This window comes from Bemisia tabaci, chromosome 10 (assembly GCF_918797505.1).
Source record: "Bemisia tabaci chromosome 10, PGI_BMITA_v3".
Lineage (NCBI taxonomy): Eukaryota > Metazoa > Arthropoda > Insecta > Hemiptera > Aleyrodidae > Bemisia > Bemisia tabaci.
In genome coordinates, this window is record NC_092802.1 from 41,555,767 (window position 1) to 41,567,768 (window position 12,002).

Genomic DNA, 12,002 nt, shown 5'->3' on the forward strand with positions numbered 1-12,002 from the left:
ATCGCCCGATAGACAAGCGCATTGTCCCGATTCTTTTATCTCTAAAAGTTCTAGAAATTTCCAAACATATACCGGCCTGTGATTGGCCAGCGGCGACCATTCCATGTGCTCTCCCATCAATTCCTATCAGTATCGTCCGATTCGCTGCCTCGTGTGTCGAAAGTTTCGACTTGTACTCATTTCCGTCTCTGTAACCGGTCTGTGTGCGTGATATTTTGCCTTCGCATAGTGATTATTAACAATTTTTCCTGCTTGTGAGTGCATAATTAAGTTCGTGCGAGTCTGATTTAGTGAACGATGGCTGCTATGTCAGTGATTGGCATAGATTTCGGCAACGAGTCTTGTTATGTCGCCGTAGCCCGTGCTGGTGGAATAGAAACCATTGCGAACGACTACAGTTTACGAGCCACACCGTAAGTAAACGTTTTCCTTGCGCAGTTCTCACCTTTCCCATGCGTTTTACCCGAATTCGTTGTGTTTCTTTCGTCGTAAACACGACTACCTGACTAATTCCCGTAGCGGTTCCGTAGCATGTGCACAGGTGCCCATGACGCATCGTATTTTGATCTTCGCCCATTTTTATCATCTCCAAGACTTCCAGTCAGTTTTTCCACTCTCCTTTGACTATCCCTTCGTGTTTTCAACCCCTCATTGCTCAACTAGCCTCGACTTCAAAGATCTTGACCAAACCCACTTCGGGGCCGTGTTGTGGAAGGTTATCACTAGCCTGTGGTTGACCATTACCTTATCCACATCCTACATCCATCATACATTGTATTTGTACCTAGCATTATTTCTCCGATAGGTCAATATTTACTGCTCCGATTCGGCCAGATGGTCACTAGTAATTTTATACTCTCTTCTGCACCCAATCTGCATTTCCACCTTGCTGAGTTCAAATCGGTTTTATGAGAATTTTCCAACCTGCGAAGCCTTTCGCAATTCCTTCACATCACTGCTACTGATCTTTTAATTTCCCAGTACTTCTCTATTCTTTACTGCCTTATTGTATCGTACATGACTATTTAATTAAGACGGCTTTGTATCCACATCCTTCTTCGTTTGCATGGCAACCAGGTAGTGGGAGTTAACCCCTTGTTGTCAGTTGGCCTCCAAGCTTTAGGGATTTCACCTACAGCGAGAGTTTTACAGAACGCCTAGTGATCTACACTTTAAGGCTGGTATCATTCATCAGACAGGGATTTATCTGACTTCTGCAGGGCGCAACAATGAGAACAAGAGCCTGGGAAGAAGAAGCGCTCAATTAAACCACTTGAGCCTCCATTGTATTTCAAAGTCACTTGGGTGTTTCTTGTCATTATGCAGGTCTGTCCAGTGTAACAATGTCCATTTCTGCAGACCTCTCTGCAGAAATGTATAGGAGGAATATTTCTGAGGCGACTATCTCAGGCATGTAGCACCTGCACAAGTTTTTTCCAGTTCGTATTCGGAAAATACTTTCCTACACACTTCAGTCCATCAAGATTCATCGCTGAATGCAGTTAGAAAAGATTATTTGGAAGGTCCTGTTTTTCTTGGAAATTACCCTGGTCAAAAGCATTGAAACTGTTGGTGAATTTCCCTCGAATTTTAAGATCTCACAACATTTTCAGACAGAATTTTCTGGAGTGTCTGTTAATTTTTTAACATGAGCCAAAATCAGGCTAAATTGGATGCAGTTAGGACTGATTCTGGTTGAATCCATGCAGTTGTCCTAAAGTGATTATTCATGAGCTCAATGTTATGGCTGAAGAAAGTATGAGAACAATGTTTCGTCAGAAATGAACATTTGATGTGATCAGACTGCGTGATAAGATTTCGAAGGCAAAATGTTTATCAGCTGTTTGTCATGTTTTAATGTTCTTTTCTCTATGTGCTACACATTGTGACATTGTTGTTAGAAAGTGCAGAAAATTAGCATTTTATCCCATTTAACCTATGTTTAATATCTATATTTTATCACACAACCTGGCAACCTTAGTTGTCAGTGCTGAAAAATCAGCACTTTTCCCCCTTCTAAACCCATGCCAAATTCTTCATTTTATTGCACAACTTTGCAACCTGGCAGCAGGATTTCTGGAAACCTCAGTCAAGGAATATACAGTGACCACAAAAAGTCAGGTCATTTTGCAAATAGCGCGTCGGCTTAGCTACTTCAGTGGGTTGCATTTTAAGTAAGGAGCGCAAATGATTTCTCTTTTCCATAATTTGAATCTTCAGAAGTGGAAATTTTGTTTGAAGCTTAGCCTGGTCATTGCGAGTAAAAAGAAAAAAATATAAATAAATCAAAGGGATAGTTTTGTTCGAAAGTCTGGGAATTGGATTATTTTTCTATTGGGATAAAAATTGATCCATGTCTTGTCTTGAAATATTTACAGATCATGCGTAGCCTTCAGCGAGAAAACCAGGATCCTAGGAGTTGCAGCGAAGAATCAGCTGGTAACAAACATGAAAAACACTGTCTACGGGTTCAAGCGACTTTTGGGGCGCCAGTACAAAGACCCGTTCATCCAGAAAGATCTTCAGAGTCTCACATACCAGACAGTCGAAACACCATCCGGTGGGGTTGGAATTAAGGTAAGCTTCTTTGCTTCTCCTCAATTGGATTCACATTCCTAAATGTGAATGAGGTTTTTTATGTCTAGCATTGTCCTGCTTTGATTTTGTCATGGTGCTATGAGATTTGCTTTACTATTTTGTAAATACTGAGATCTGCAAAATGTCAATCATGTCTCAAAAGTTTGTTTCCTCTACAGTAAGGTTAAAAACTTAAATGAAAGTTTCCCGTTAGAGGAATAAAAAATTACGAAAAAGAAAAAAATGTCACCCACAGTTCTCATAACAATGAGAGAGTTAAGTGGCATTTTTTAAAGAAATTGAAACATTTGTCGATCTTTAAATTAATTGGAGGCTTCAAATCGGAGTACAGATCCTCCATCTAGCTCAATTCCAATTATCCTCTATGTAATTTAAAGTTTTGCTTTAATTTGTGTTAAAACTTGAAAATTACCCTAAGTTCTCATCAGTACTTTATGTTTTCAGGTGAACTACTTGAACGAGCCACATGTATTTCATCCAGAGCAGATCACAGCCATGCTTTTAACGAAACTGAAAGCCATCTCTGAAGAAGCCCTCAATACCAAAATCAATGACTGTGTTATTTCTGTAAGATGAATTTGACCTTTGCTCTCTTTTGTATCTTTCTTTTTTTTCCTTTTTCATTCAACACTTTTGAGAGACATTATAATGTCTTGAGGTTGTTCAATACTGTCAATGCAATTTCTCGACTGATGTTTAAAATTGGTCAATTTCTCATGTTGTCGATCCAACTGTACTTATAAAATCTGAATACTTAAAGAATTCCAATCAGTTATGAGAAGATGAAGGTATTCAAACAAGATAAATAATTTTATCAAGTCACTCCCACACAAAATCTTGAAATTTGTGAAATTTTTTTTTACAGTAAATCAAGCACCATTGTCGAAAATTTCATGGTTTTTTGTCTGGTCTCTTTTGACATTTTATAGTGGTCCATTTTTGCTTCACTGTGACCAATACATTAATCATTATTTTTATGTTTTCTGCAGGTTCCTAGTTATTTCACAAATACGGAGAGGAAAGCACTGTTAAATGCAGCTTCAATCGCAGGGCTGAATGTACTTCGATTGTTTAACGAAACTACAGCCACAGCCTTGGCGTATGGTATCTACAAACAAGACCTCCCCCCGCCAGAAGAGAAGCCTAGGAATGTTGTCTTTGTTGACTGCGGTTATTCGTCTCTACAAGTCTCCGCATGTGCGTTCCACAAAGGAAAGCTTAAGGTACGCACTCAGTTACTAATTTTTGGCTGGATTAATGTTCCAATGCGCTGGTGTTTTAATTGTCTGACGCCTGATAAATTGTTATATTGTATTGAGTCCACTCATATTTGTGACTGGCAGGATTGCCAGTCAGGGAAATCCAGTAAAATGTCAGGAAATTTTAAAGAGTCCAAAAGAACCTGGAAATGTCAGAGAGGACAACAGAAGAGTCTGGGAAAAATTGATAATTCACCTTTAAGTATTTACTTTCTAAAATAAGTTTGACTTTTCAAACAACAAATTTTGCCTAAAAACTATTGACAATGATGTCTTCTTAACCATCTGGTTTATCTTTAATTGGCAGGGAATTTTACCTAAATGTATCAGGAAAATTCATTTTTCCAATTCTGTTGCAACCCTGCAGTTATCTTCCAGGAGAAGATTTTTCTCATCTTGCAGCAGAAATGTTAACTAGGTTTTTCTACAACCTAACCTTTTTCATGAAACTGGGACTCATATTTCTCTTAATTTTTGAGCTTTCTGGCTCAAACGTGTGGCCAAATTTACAGATTTTCTCTCTACATGCATTTGCAAAAAGTTGAGAAAAATTTGCCCAGGGAAAATGAGGTCCTATTTTGGGGATCCAGTCACTTGTGAAATTTTTTTTTGCTCACAGAAATACCTGAAATTTTCAATTTTTTAAAATTTTTTTTACATTGCTACATTTCAAGTTCTATTTTTTTGGTGTATTTTCCGAAGAAAATACACTATTGCATTCTCCCATGATATCGAATCCAGACCTGAGACATTGTGAAGAGCACCGATCATTATTATTATTACTTTTAAAAAAAAATAAAAATTCTTATGAAAGTTGAACGATGCAAGCAGAAACAGCCTACCTGCATTTCACGTTGCACAATTTTCTCTCATGTTTCATTACTTACAGAGACAGCTTATTTATTTAATGCATTTAAACTTTCTGTCAATTTACCTTAGACTATGAAAAACGCACTTGCTAAATCTCAAATTTCAGTGTTGCTCAATTTTCTGCAAAAATAGTAAAATATTAGAATAAAATAGGCAACCTCTCATGTAGTTGGACTGATTCCAGTTGAATCCGTCCACCTTATCTTCTACATGCATAGTTAGGTTAAAATTCTTAAATTAAAAAGTAATTAATTTCAAAATTCAAACTTGATCCTACAGAACATTTTCTACTGAAAGAAATGTGGATTTGTTACAAACCGTTCCTTGGAGTGTAGTAATGAGAAGTTTTTATTTTAAAAAAAAGTAGAGGAAAAATGTCTAATTCTGGTATTTTTTTTTCAGATGTTAGCCTGTGCAGCCGATCCAGATCTAGGTGGTCATTCGTTCGATGTGATCCTAGCAGAACACCTGAGCAAAGACCTGAAAGCTCGATACAACATAAACCCTATGACCAACGCTCGTGCGTATACACGACTCCTTACGGAAGTGGACAAGCTCAAGAAACAAATGTCGGCCAATTCTACCAAACTACCTCTAAACATCGAGTGCTTTATGGAAGACAAGGATGTCCATTGTGACATGAAACGGTGAGTTCAATAAAGTGTGTTGTACGTTAAGCCTCTGCGCGTACTTCGCGTTTTACACCTGTGGCCCTAAGAAGGGCTGTTGGAAGAGACAAGCTGGCTGGTTGCATGATGTCCATGCGTTGGATGAGGAGTGTGATCCATGTGACTGACGGGAGCGAGATAATTAGCTTGCGACTGTAGCGGGCTACAGCCAATGAGCTACGCTGGTTGGCGGAGTGGGTGGTTTGCCGCCACACGCCCAATTTATACTGATTATACTCCCTGAAGATATCGATGGAAGTATTGATGGTGTGACGGAAACTTTTGACGCAGATAATGCTCCAAAAAAATCACATGAAACAGCAAGGAGAATAAAAGTTTCGTTCATACAGAGCACTAATGTTTTCATTCCAGTTAGCTGAACTTTTCAGTCATAACCAAGCTTCATCAGGCTGATCGTTGAAATTGATAGAAAAAGCAACAGACAAAGAAGACTTATAGAGTATGAAGCAATTCTATTGGTTGAAATGGGTGGTTCCTACAGACTAAGGAAGAAAATGATGGACTAACCGAAGGGTCTCTTAAGGGTTGCTGTTAGTTAGTCTATCACCCACCTCCATTGTACATCGCAACCCCTTGCTTCCACCAAGATTCCTTCTTATCTCCTTTGTCTCCTTGGTCTATAGTTTGTCTATCAACTTCGATAATCGGTCGGGTCATTCCATGTCAACTCAACCAGTGAATTTTCATGACCATCTTCGATTTGATGAAACTTGGTGAGCATAATGATCCGTATGATGGTATGAAAATCCCAAAATTTCAGTTCTCTACGACCAATAGAACCGAAGTTACGGGGGCTCAAAGATGGCAAAAAAAACCCCCGGGGCTGTGAACCGCTTGAATTTCAAAAAATCATAACTCGGGTTCTAATTAAGCTACAGGGCTCAGCTTGAGCTTGTTTTGAAGCTGTTTATCTGCTCTATTGAAAAATGAATGAATTATGTCATTTTTGAAAAAAGGGGTGCCTGTTCCCCCCAATTTAAACCTTTGGGGGGCTGTAGCAAAAAACACCCCCCCTTCGATTTTTGTCAATTTTCATATTTTGCACAGCAGACCCTCAGAAAGGTTCTGTGAAATTTTCAAGTTGGAGACTTGATGGAAACTATTTTTTTCTCATTTTTGAATACAATTTTAGCTCATTTTCGGTGCATGCAAATGGGTAATTCCACGGATTTTTGATGGTTTGACCCCATATTTCTAGTTTAGCTTGCACTTAAATTGAGGAGAGGTTCTTTCACGACTATGCACAATTATGAGGGTTTGTTGTCTTATTATTCATGGGGAGGGAGGGGGATCTACATCCCCTTCCCTCCACCTGCCTAGAAAGGATCCTATCGTACAGAAGAAAAAATGCAATCAGCTTTAATGTTGTTAGCTTTAATGCAAACCTCTCAGATAGACTGTTAAAGATTGAGTTTTCTCTTCAGTTTGAGGGAGGCATTGTCAGATTCTTGTTTTGATAGAGAATAAACTCGTCCAGTCTGTGTTGTTGGATCGACTGTCATTAGAACGTCTGAGATTGGCACTTCCAAAATGTCAGGTTTTGATGGATAATAGAAGGAAACATTTGGTCCGGATGGATGGAGGAATGTTAGTTTAACTTCATCGTTGACAGGGAAGGTTTGCAAAACGCAGGCTAGCCACCATTCAGATCCATACATGCAGACCACAAACCCCCTTATTTCGTCAATCCCCAGGGTTAGCTCTTCAGAATTTTCTCCGGTTATTGAAACTGTTCTTGCCTTTTCAGCGCAAGAAAACAATTTTGTCTGCAGAGTTGTGTTGCTGATAGGAATGAAAGCATGTAATTTTTGTGTGCCCGCAATTGTTTGACAAGAATTGAATTTTTCATGAAGGAGTTCGCAATGCATTTCATACTCTGAATTTAGAACATACTGAAAGTTCATGGCATGAATGTTAGTAGAAACCCAGTCGTACAATTGTCTGGGCGTCATTATTTGCTCATTATATGGACGTTGCAGGCTTGCACGAGCAGCGAGTCTTTTAACAGTGCCGCCTACACCGTCACATGCGTTTTTGCCATGAGAGGTGGCAAAATGATGCCATTCTGCCTCCACATTAAATTCTTCCGAGTGGGAACAAAGGCTGCTGTAATTTTTATGGTTTTTGTACGGACTTGCAGCACCATCAGAAAAATAGTATATCTTTTTGACATTATTAGGAAATTGAGCCTTTAAAAATGATATTAATTTTACCAGAAATAGATGCACGGAGACTGCGTCATGGCGTAGACAGTCAGAAATTATTATGTAGCTGATGTGCTGCAGCGTTTCTTCGTGACGATAGTATGCTACGAACGGATGTATGGTCGCCTGATCATTATTCCAATGGAAGCCTTGTATTTCATCTTGAAGAATAAAAGTATAATTTTCAGCAAAATCTAATACCACTGCGTACTCTCCGTTTTCAAGCGTTTCTTTTTTTTCCTTGAAAAAGGCGGCCTGTTGAAAGGCTATGAATGAATGCGTAAGTAGGTTCCTCAAATTGTCAGCAAATGCTTCTAAAAAATCTGCAGAATTTTGAGTAACTTCCTCCAACTTTGCCCTGTCAGTTGTCACCCATTGCTGGTAGGATATCTCATCAATCTCATTTTCTTCAAAGGCTCTCTCTAAACTTTTCTTTAGCCCCTCTACACCGGGGCATTGCTCACATTCTTTAAAGAAGCACTGAATTCTGGGAGGATTGCAAGCTATTTTAGCAAGACAATGTTTATAAGACGTTAAAGGAACTTCAAAATTCTTTGTCAATTCAGCTAGTTTCCCACCATACATCATTAATTTCATATTTTGATGTTGGGCGCAGACGCAAACTGCATGGGAGCCACTGGAACCTGGAAGCACACAATTCTTCGGCCGGAGTGAGGAGAACTTTGAAAATCCAACTTTGATGCCTGGATTTTCGCCTTTAAACTGTGCATAAGCTTCTTTTAAATTACACAATATTAGTCTCTTTTGTATATGCACCCTTTTCCCATCTATTATAAGGGATTTAAAATCTTTCTTTCCGGGCATAACACGGCTTATTTCATCTGATTCAAAAAAATTTTTTATTTGATCCTCTATTTCTGCCGATAGAATCCTGCCAATCTTTACGTTTGGAGTTGCTAAAATACCCTTTTCTGCCTGAAGCTTCTTCGCTAAACGAGCAGTGTAGTTGGTGGTGTTGAACGTTTTTTCAATTTTACTAACTGTCCAAGATTTCGGAAGAATAGTTAGAATTTGAAGTTTTTCACTTCTTGATTCAGATCCAGAAAATTTTTCTTTGAGTTGACTGATGATTTCACATTCAAATTGGTCTTCTTCATCACTCTCGTCGGGTAATTTAAATAATTTTCTTTTTAAAACGCGAGTAATTTTGTTGAATTTATTTTGAGGATATTTTTTGTGACTTACAATTTTTTGGTTTGAAACAGGAGATTCCCCCATAATTGCCAGACTTGAATTGATGCTCTTGATTGCGGAGGCAGCTTCCGCTTGAGACGTCATGCTTTCCTCAAAGGCACTTGTGCCTGCCTCTGAATCATCGTCGAACTCTTCTTCCACCCCCCTCCGCAATTTCCCCAAGTCCATTCTACAATTATTACAAATTTTATCACCCAGCCTCAAACTGGGAACAATGTTCACCATCCAGGGTTGAACATCCCTCAACCCATTGGAGACTTTGGAGTGGGATTTTTTATTTAAAGGATTAGAACAGTACATTTTAGTTTTCATAAATTTAGACATGGTATTAGGAGGGTTTAAAAGGAAGGAAAAAGGAGGACTTAAAAATTTTGAGGGGGGCTGATAAATTTTGAATTTAAAAAGAATAAAGCTGTGACACAATAAAATTTTGAAATAGGAGAATACTGATATACTTTGGATTTCGAATTCAAAAATATATAGATGGGTCGAAAGAAATTTTAAATTTAGCTCATTTTCTTTTCATTAAATAGGAGCAGCTACTCTCCTCTTTCCATAGTAACAGAAGAAAAGGAAAGAAGGTTAGCTTCAGACATAACTGAAGCCATGCAAGCCAATTTTTACCGCTCAATGATTGCTTGATAGAGCAAACAAGTTAATTCCCAGCTGGATTACTTACTTGATGGACCTAATTATTCTGATTTTACAGATTGATCATTTCGGTTGATTTATGAATTGTACTCAATGTTAGAGGGGGGGGGGGGGGGGCTCAAAGAATCTCATAAGCAAAACTCTTTTTCATCAAAATAAGGGGACCTCTAAAGCAAGTGTAAGTTAAGGAAAGTGCATGAGGTGGAACCATACTGACGCTGGGTCAAACCATCAAAAATCCGTGGAATTACCCATTTGCATGCACCGAAAATGAGCTAAAATTGTATTCAAAAATGAGAAAAAAATAGTTTCCATCAAGTCTCTAACTTGAAAATTTCACAGAACCTTCCTGAGGGTCTGCTGTACAAAATATGAAAATTTGACAAAAATCGAAGGGGGGGTGTTTTTTGCTACAGCCCCCCAAAGGTTTAAATTGGGGGGAACAGGCACCCCTTTTTTCAAAAATGACATAATTCATTCATTTTTCAATAGAGCAGATAAACAGCTTCAAAACAAGCTCAAGCTGAGCCCTGTAGCTTAATTAGAACCCGAGTTATGATTTTTTGAAATTCAAGGGGTTCACAGCCCCGGGGGTTTTTTTGCCATCTTTGAGCCCCCGTAACTTCGGTTCTATTGGTCGTAGAGAGCTGAAATTTTGGGATTTTCATACCATCATACGGATCATTATGCTCACCAAGTTTCATCAAAATCGAAGATGGTCATGAAAATTTTGCCAGATTTTTGGTTGATTTGGTATGGAATGACCCGGTCGGCAGTTCAGGTAACCTAAATTTTTGTCCTAAAAGACTTTTGTTATCTGTTGAATATGAACTGAAGTTCAGTTCCTAGTACTGAAACAGGCATTATGATGGCTTGAAATTTGAAGTTTAAAAATATTGGTTTTGAGAGGAAGCTCATTCAGGTTTTACTTTGCTATTCTCCATTCTCAGATACGTAAATTCGACTTTATGCTCTTGCATGGGACATGAATAAACTGAACTGACTTAAATAATTTCTTCAGACCACATCAGACGTTTTCCATCGAAAACCCATGGAGGAATTCTTTTTCTTTTATTTTACAATTAGCGCTTTGCCTAAATGTTTGCCCTAGCGTTTTAAGGTCCTTTCACTGTAGATGTTCACAAGTTATTTTATTCTGTTTCTATTTATGATTGAATTGTTTTGTTTACTTTCAGAGCGGACATGGAAGAACTCTGCGCGGGGTTATTCCAACGAGTGGAGAAAACCTTGCGACAATGTCTGGAAGACTCTAGTGAGTATTGCTCCTTTAGTTATTATGATTTTCACTAGTAACTATTTTTCATCTCTTGAAAATTAGATTGTTCCAAGGCATAAACATGAGTTGACCATTTTAAGTCTAAGGAATGGAGACAAAGTCTGTTTCGACTTTGATACCCAAAAGCATGATTTTTCGTCTAAATACTACGTAATAATTTTGCTACTGATTTATACCTTTTGGTTAAAGAGCTTCTATTAGCCACTGAATGCTTTTTTCCATAATTCCACATCCTAACAATGACATTTTGTCCAAAGTTTAGTGGAGGTCAGCGTATTTAGAAGAGAGAGAGAGACTGGGAAATGAGAGGGTGGACATTTCATTTGATAGTCAGGAAAAGGCAAAGAATTGGAAAATGAGTGAAAAGTCAGGAAATTATGGGAACCGCATAACCTAAAATAATATGTTTTATTTTCCAGAACTAAAATTAGAAGATATTCATGCTGTGGAAATCGTTGGCGGGTCAAGTCGAGTGCCGGCGATCAAGCAGCTCATCGAAGTGGTATTCAACAAGCCTGCCTCAACAACGCTGAACCAAGATGAAGCCGTCGCACGAGGCTGTGCCCTCCAGTGCGCCATGCTCTCTCCGGCTGTTCGCGTTCGGGACTTTGCAGTCACTGACATCCAAATGTATCCTGTACATATTAACTGGGATGGACATGACGCCCAGGATCAAGGGTGAGTCTTGCTCTTTGACTGATTCTTGAAATTGGTAAGCAAAGCCATAGACAAAGAAGACATAAGGAGTATGGAATGACCTTATCGCTTGAAATAGGTGGTTCTTACAGATAAAAGGAAAAAATGAATGAAATGATGAACTAACTGAGGGTTGCTTCTTGTTAATCTCTTACCTACCTCCTGTGTCCATTGCAACCACCCGCTTTCCCCAGTAGGATCCCTACATATCTTTTTTGTCTATTGCTTTGTCTGCCGATTTCAACGATCAGCCTGCAGATGATATTTGAAAATATTTGATATTATTTTGTGATCGTGTGATGAAGTAAAAAGGTCTTGAGAAGGGGTTTTGAAAGTGTAAAGGCTAGTTCTGTGTTAGTTGTAAAATTATGGATGTTTAAAAAGAAAAAAAGGGGGCAGGGGAAAGATCATTACTTTGATTTTCGACAAATTAGTGGAAGATGGTGCTCTTTAAGGGGAGCCATAAGTCATTTAGACGTAGTCACTGAACCCGTCTACAGCATTCTACTCAAAAGATCATCTG

The 12,002-nt window shown here is 38.6% G+C and overlaps 1 protein-coding gene across 1 annotated transcript in view; it reads left to right on the plus strand.

The window, feature by feature from the left end:
• The first annotated feature begins 126 nt into the window (after nucleotides 1-126).
• The window catches only part of Hsp110 (heat shock protein 70Cb), a 29,650-nt gene continuing 17,774 nt past the window's right edge, over nucleotides 127-12,002 (plus strand). Inside the window, exons 1-7 of the mRNA XM_019043796.2 lie at nucleotides 127-413; nucleotides 2,379-2,577; nucleotides 3,043-3,165; nucleotides 3,588-3,821; nucleotides 5,130-5,374; nucleotides 10,683-10,759; nucleotides 11,203-11,461. Of these exons, the coding sequence (XP_018899341.1) occupies nucleotides 298-413; nucleotides 2,379-2,577; nucleotides 3,043-3,165; nucleotides 3,588-3,821; nucleotides 5,130-5,374; nucleotides 10,683-10,759; nucleotides 11,203-11,461 (1,253 nt within the window). The 5' untranslated portion in view covers nucleotides 127-297. The remainder of the gene's footprint in view (nucleotides 414-2,378; nucleotides 2,578-3,042; nucleotides 3,166-3,587; nucleotides 3,822-5,129; nucleotides 5,375-10,682; nucleotides 10,760-11,202; nucleotides 11,462-12,002) is intronic.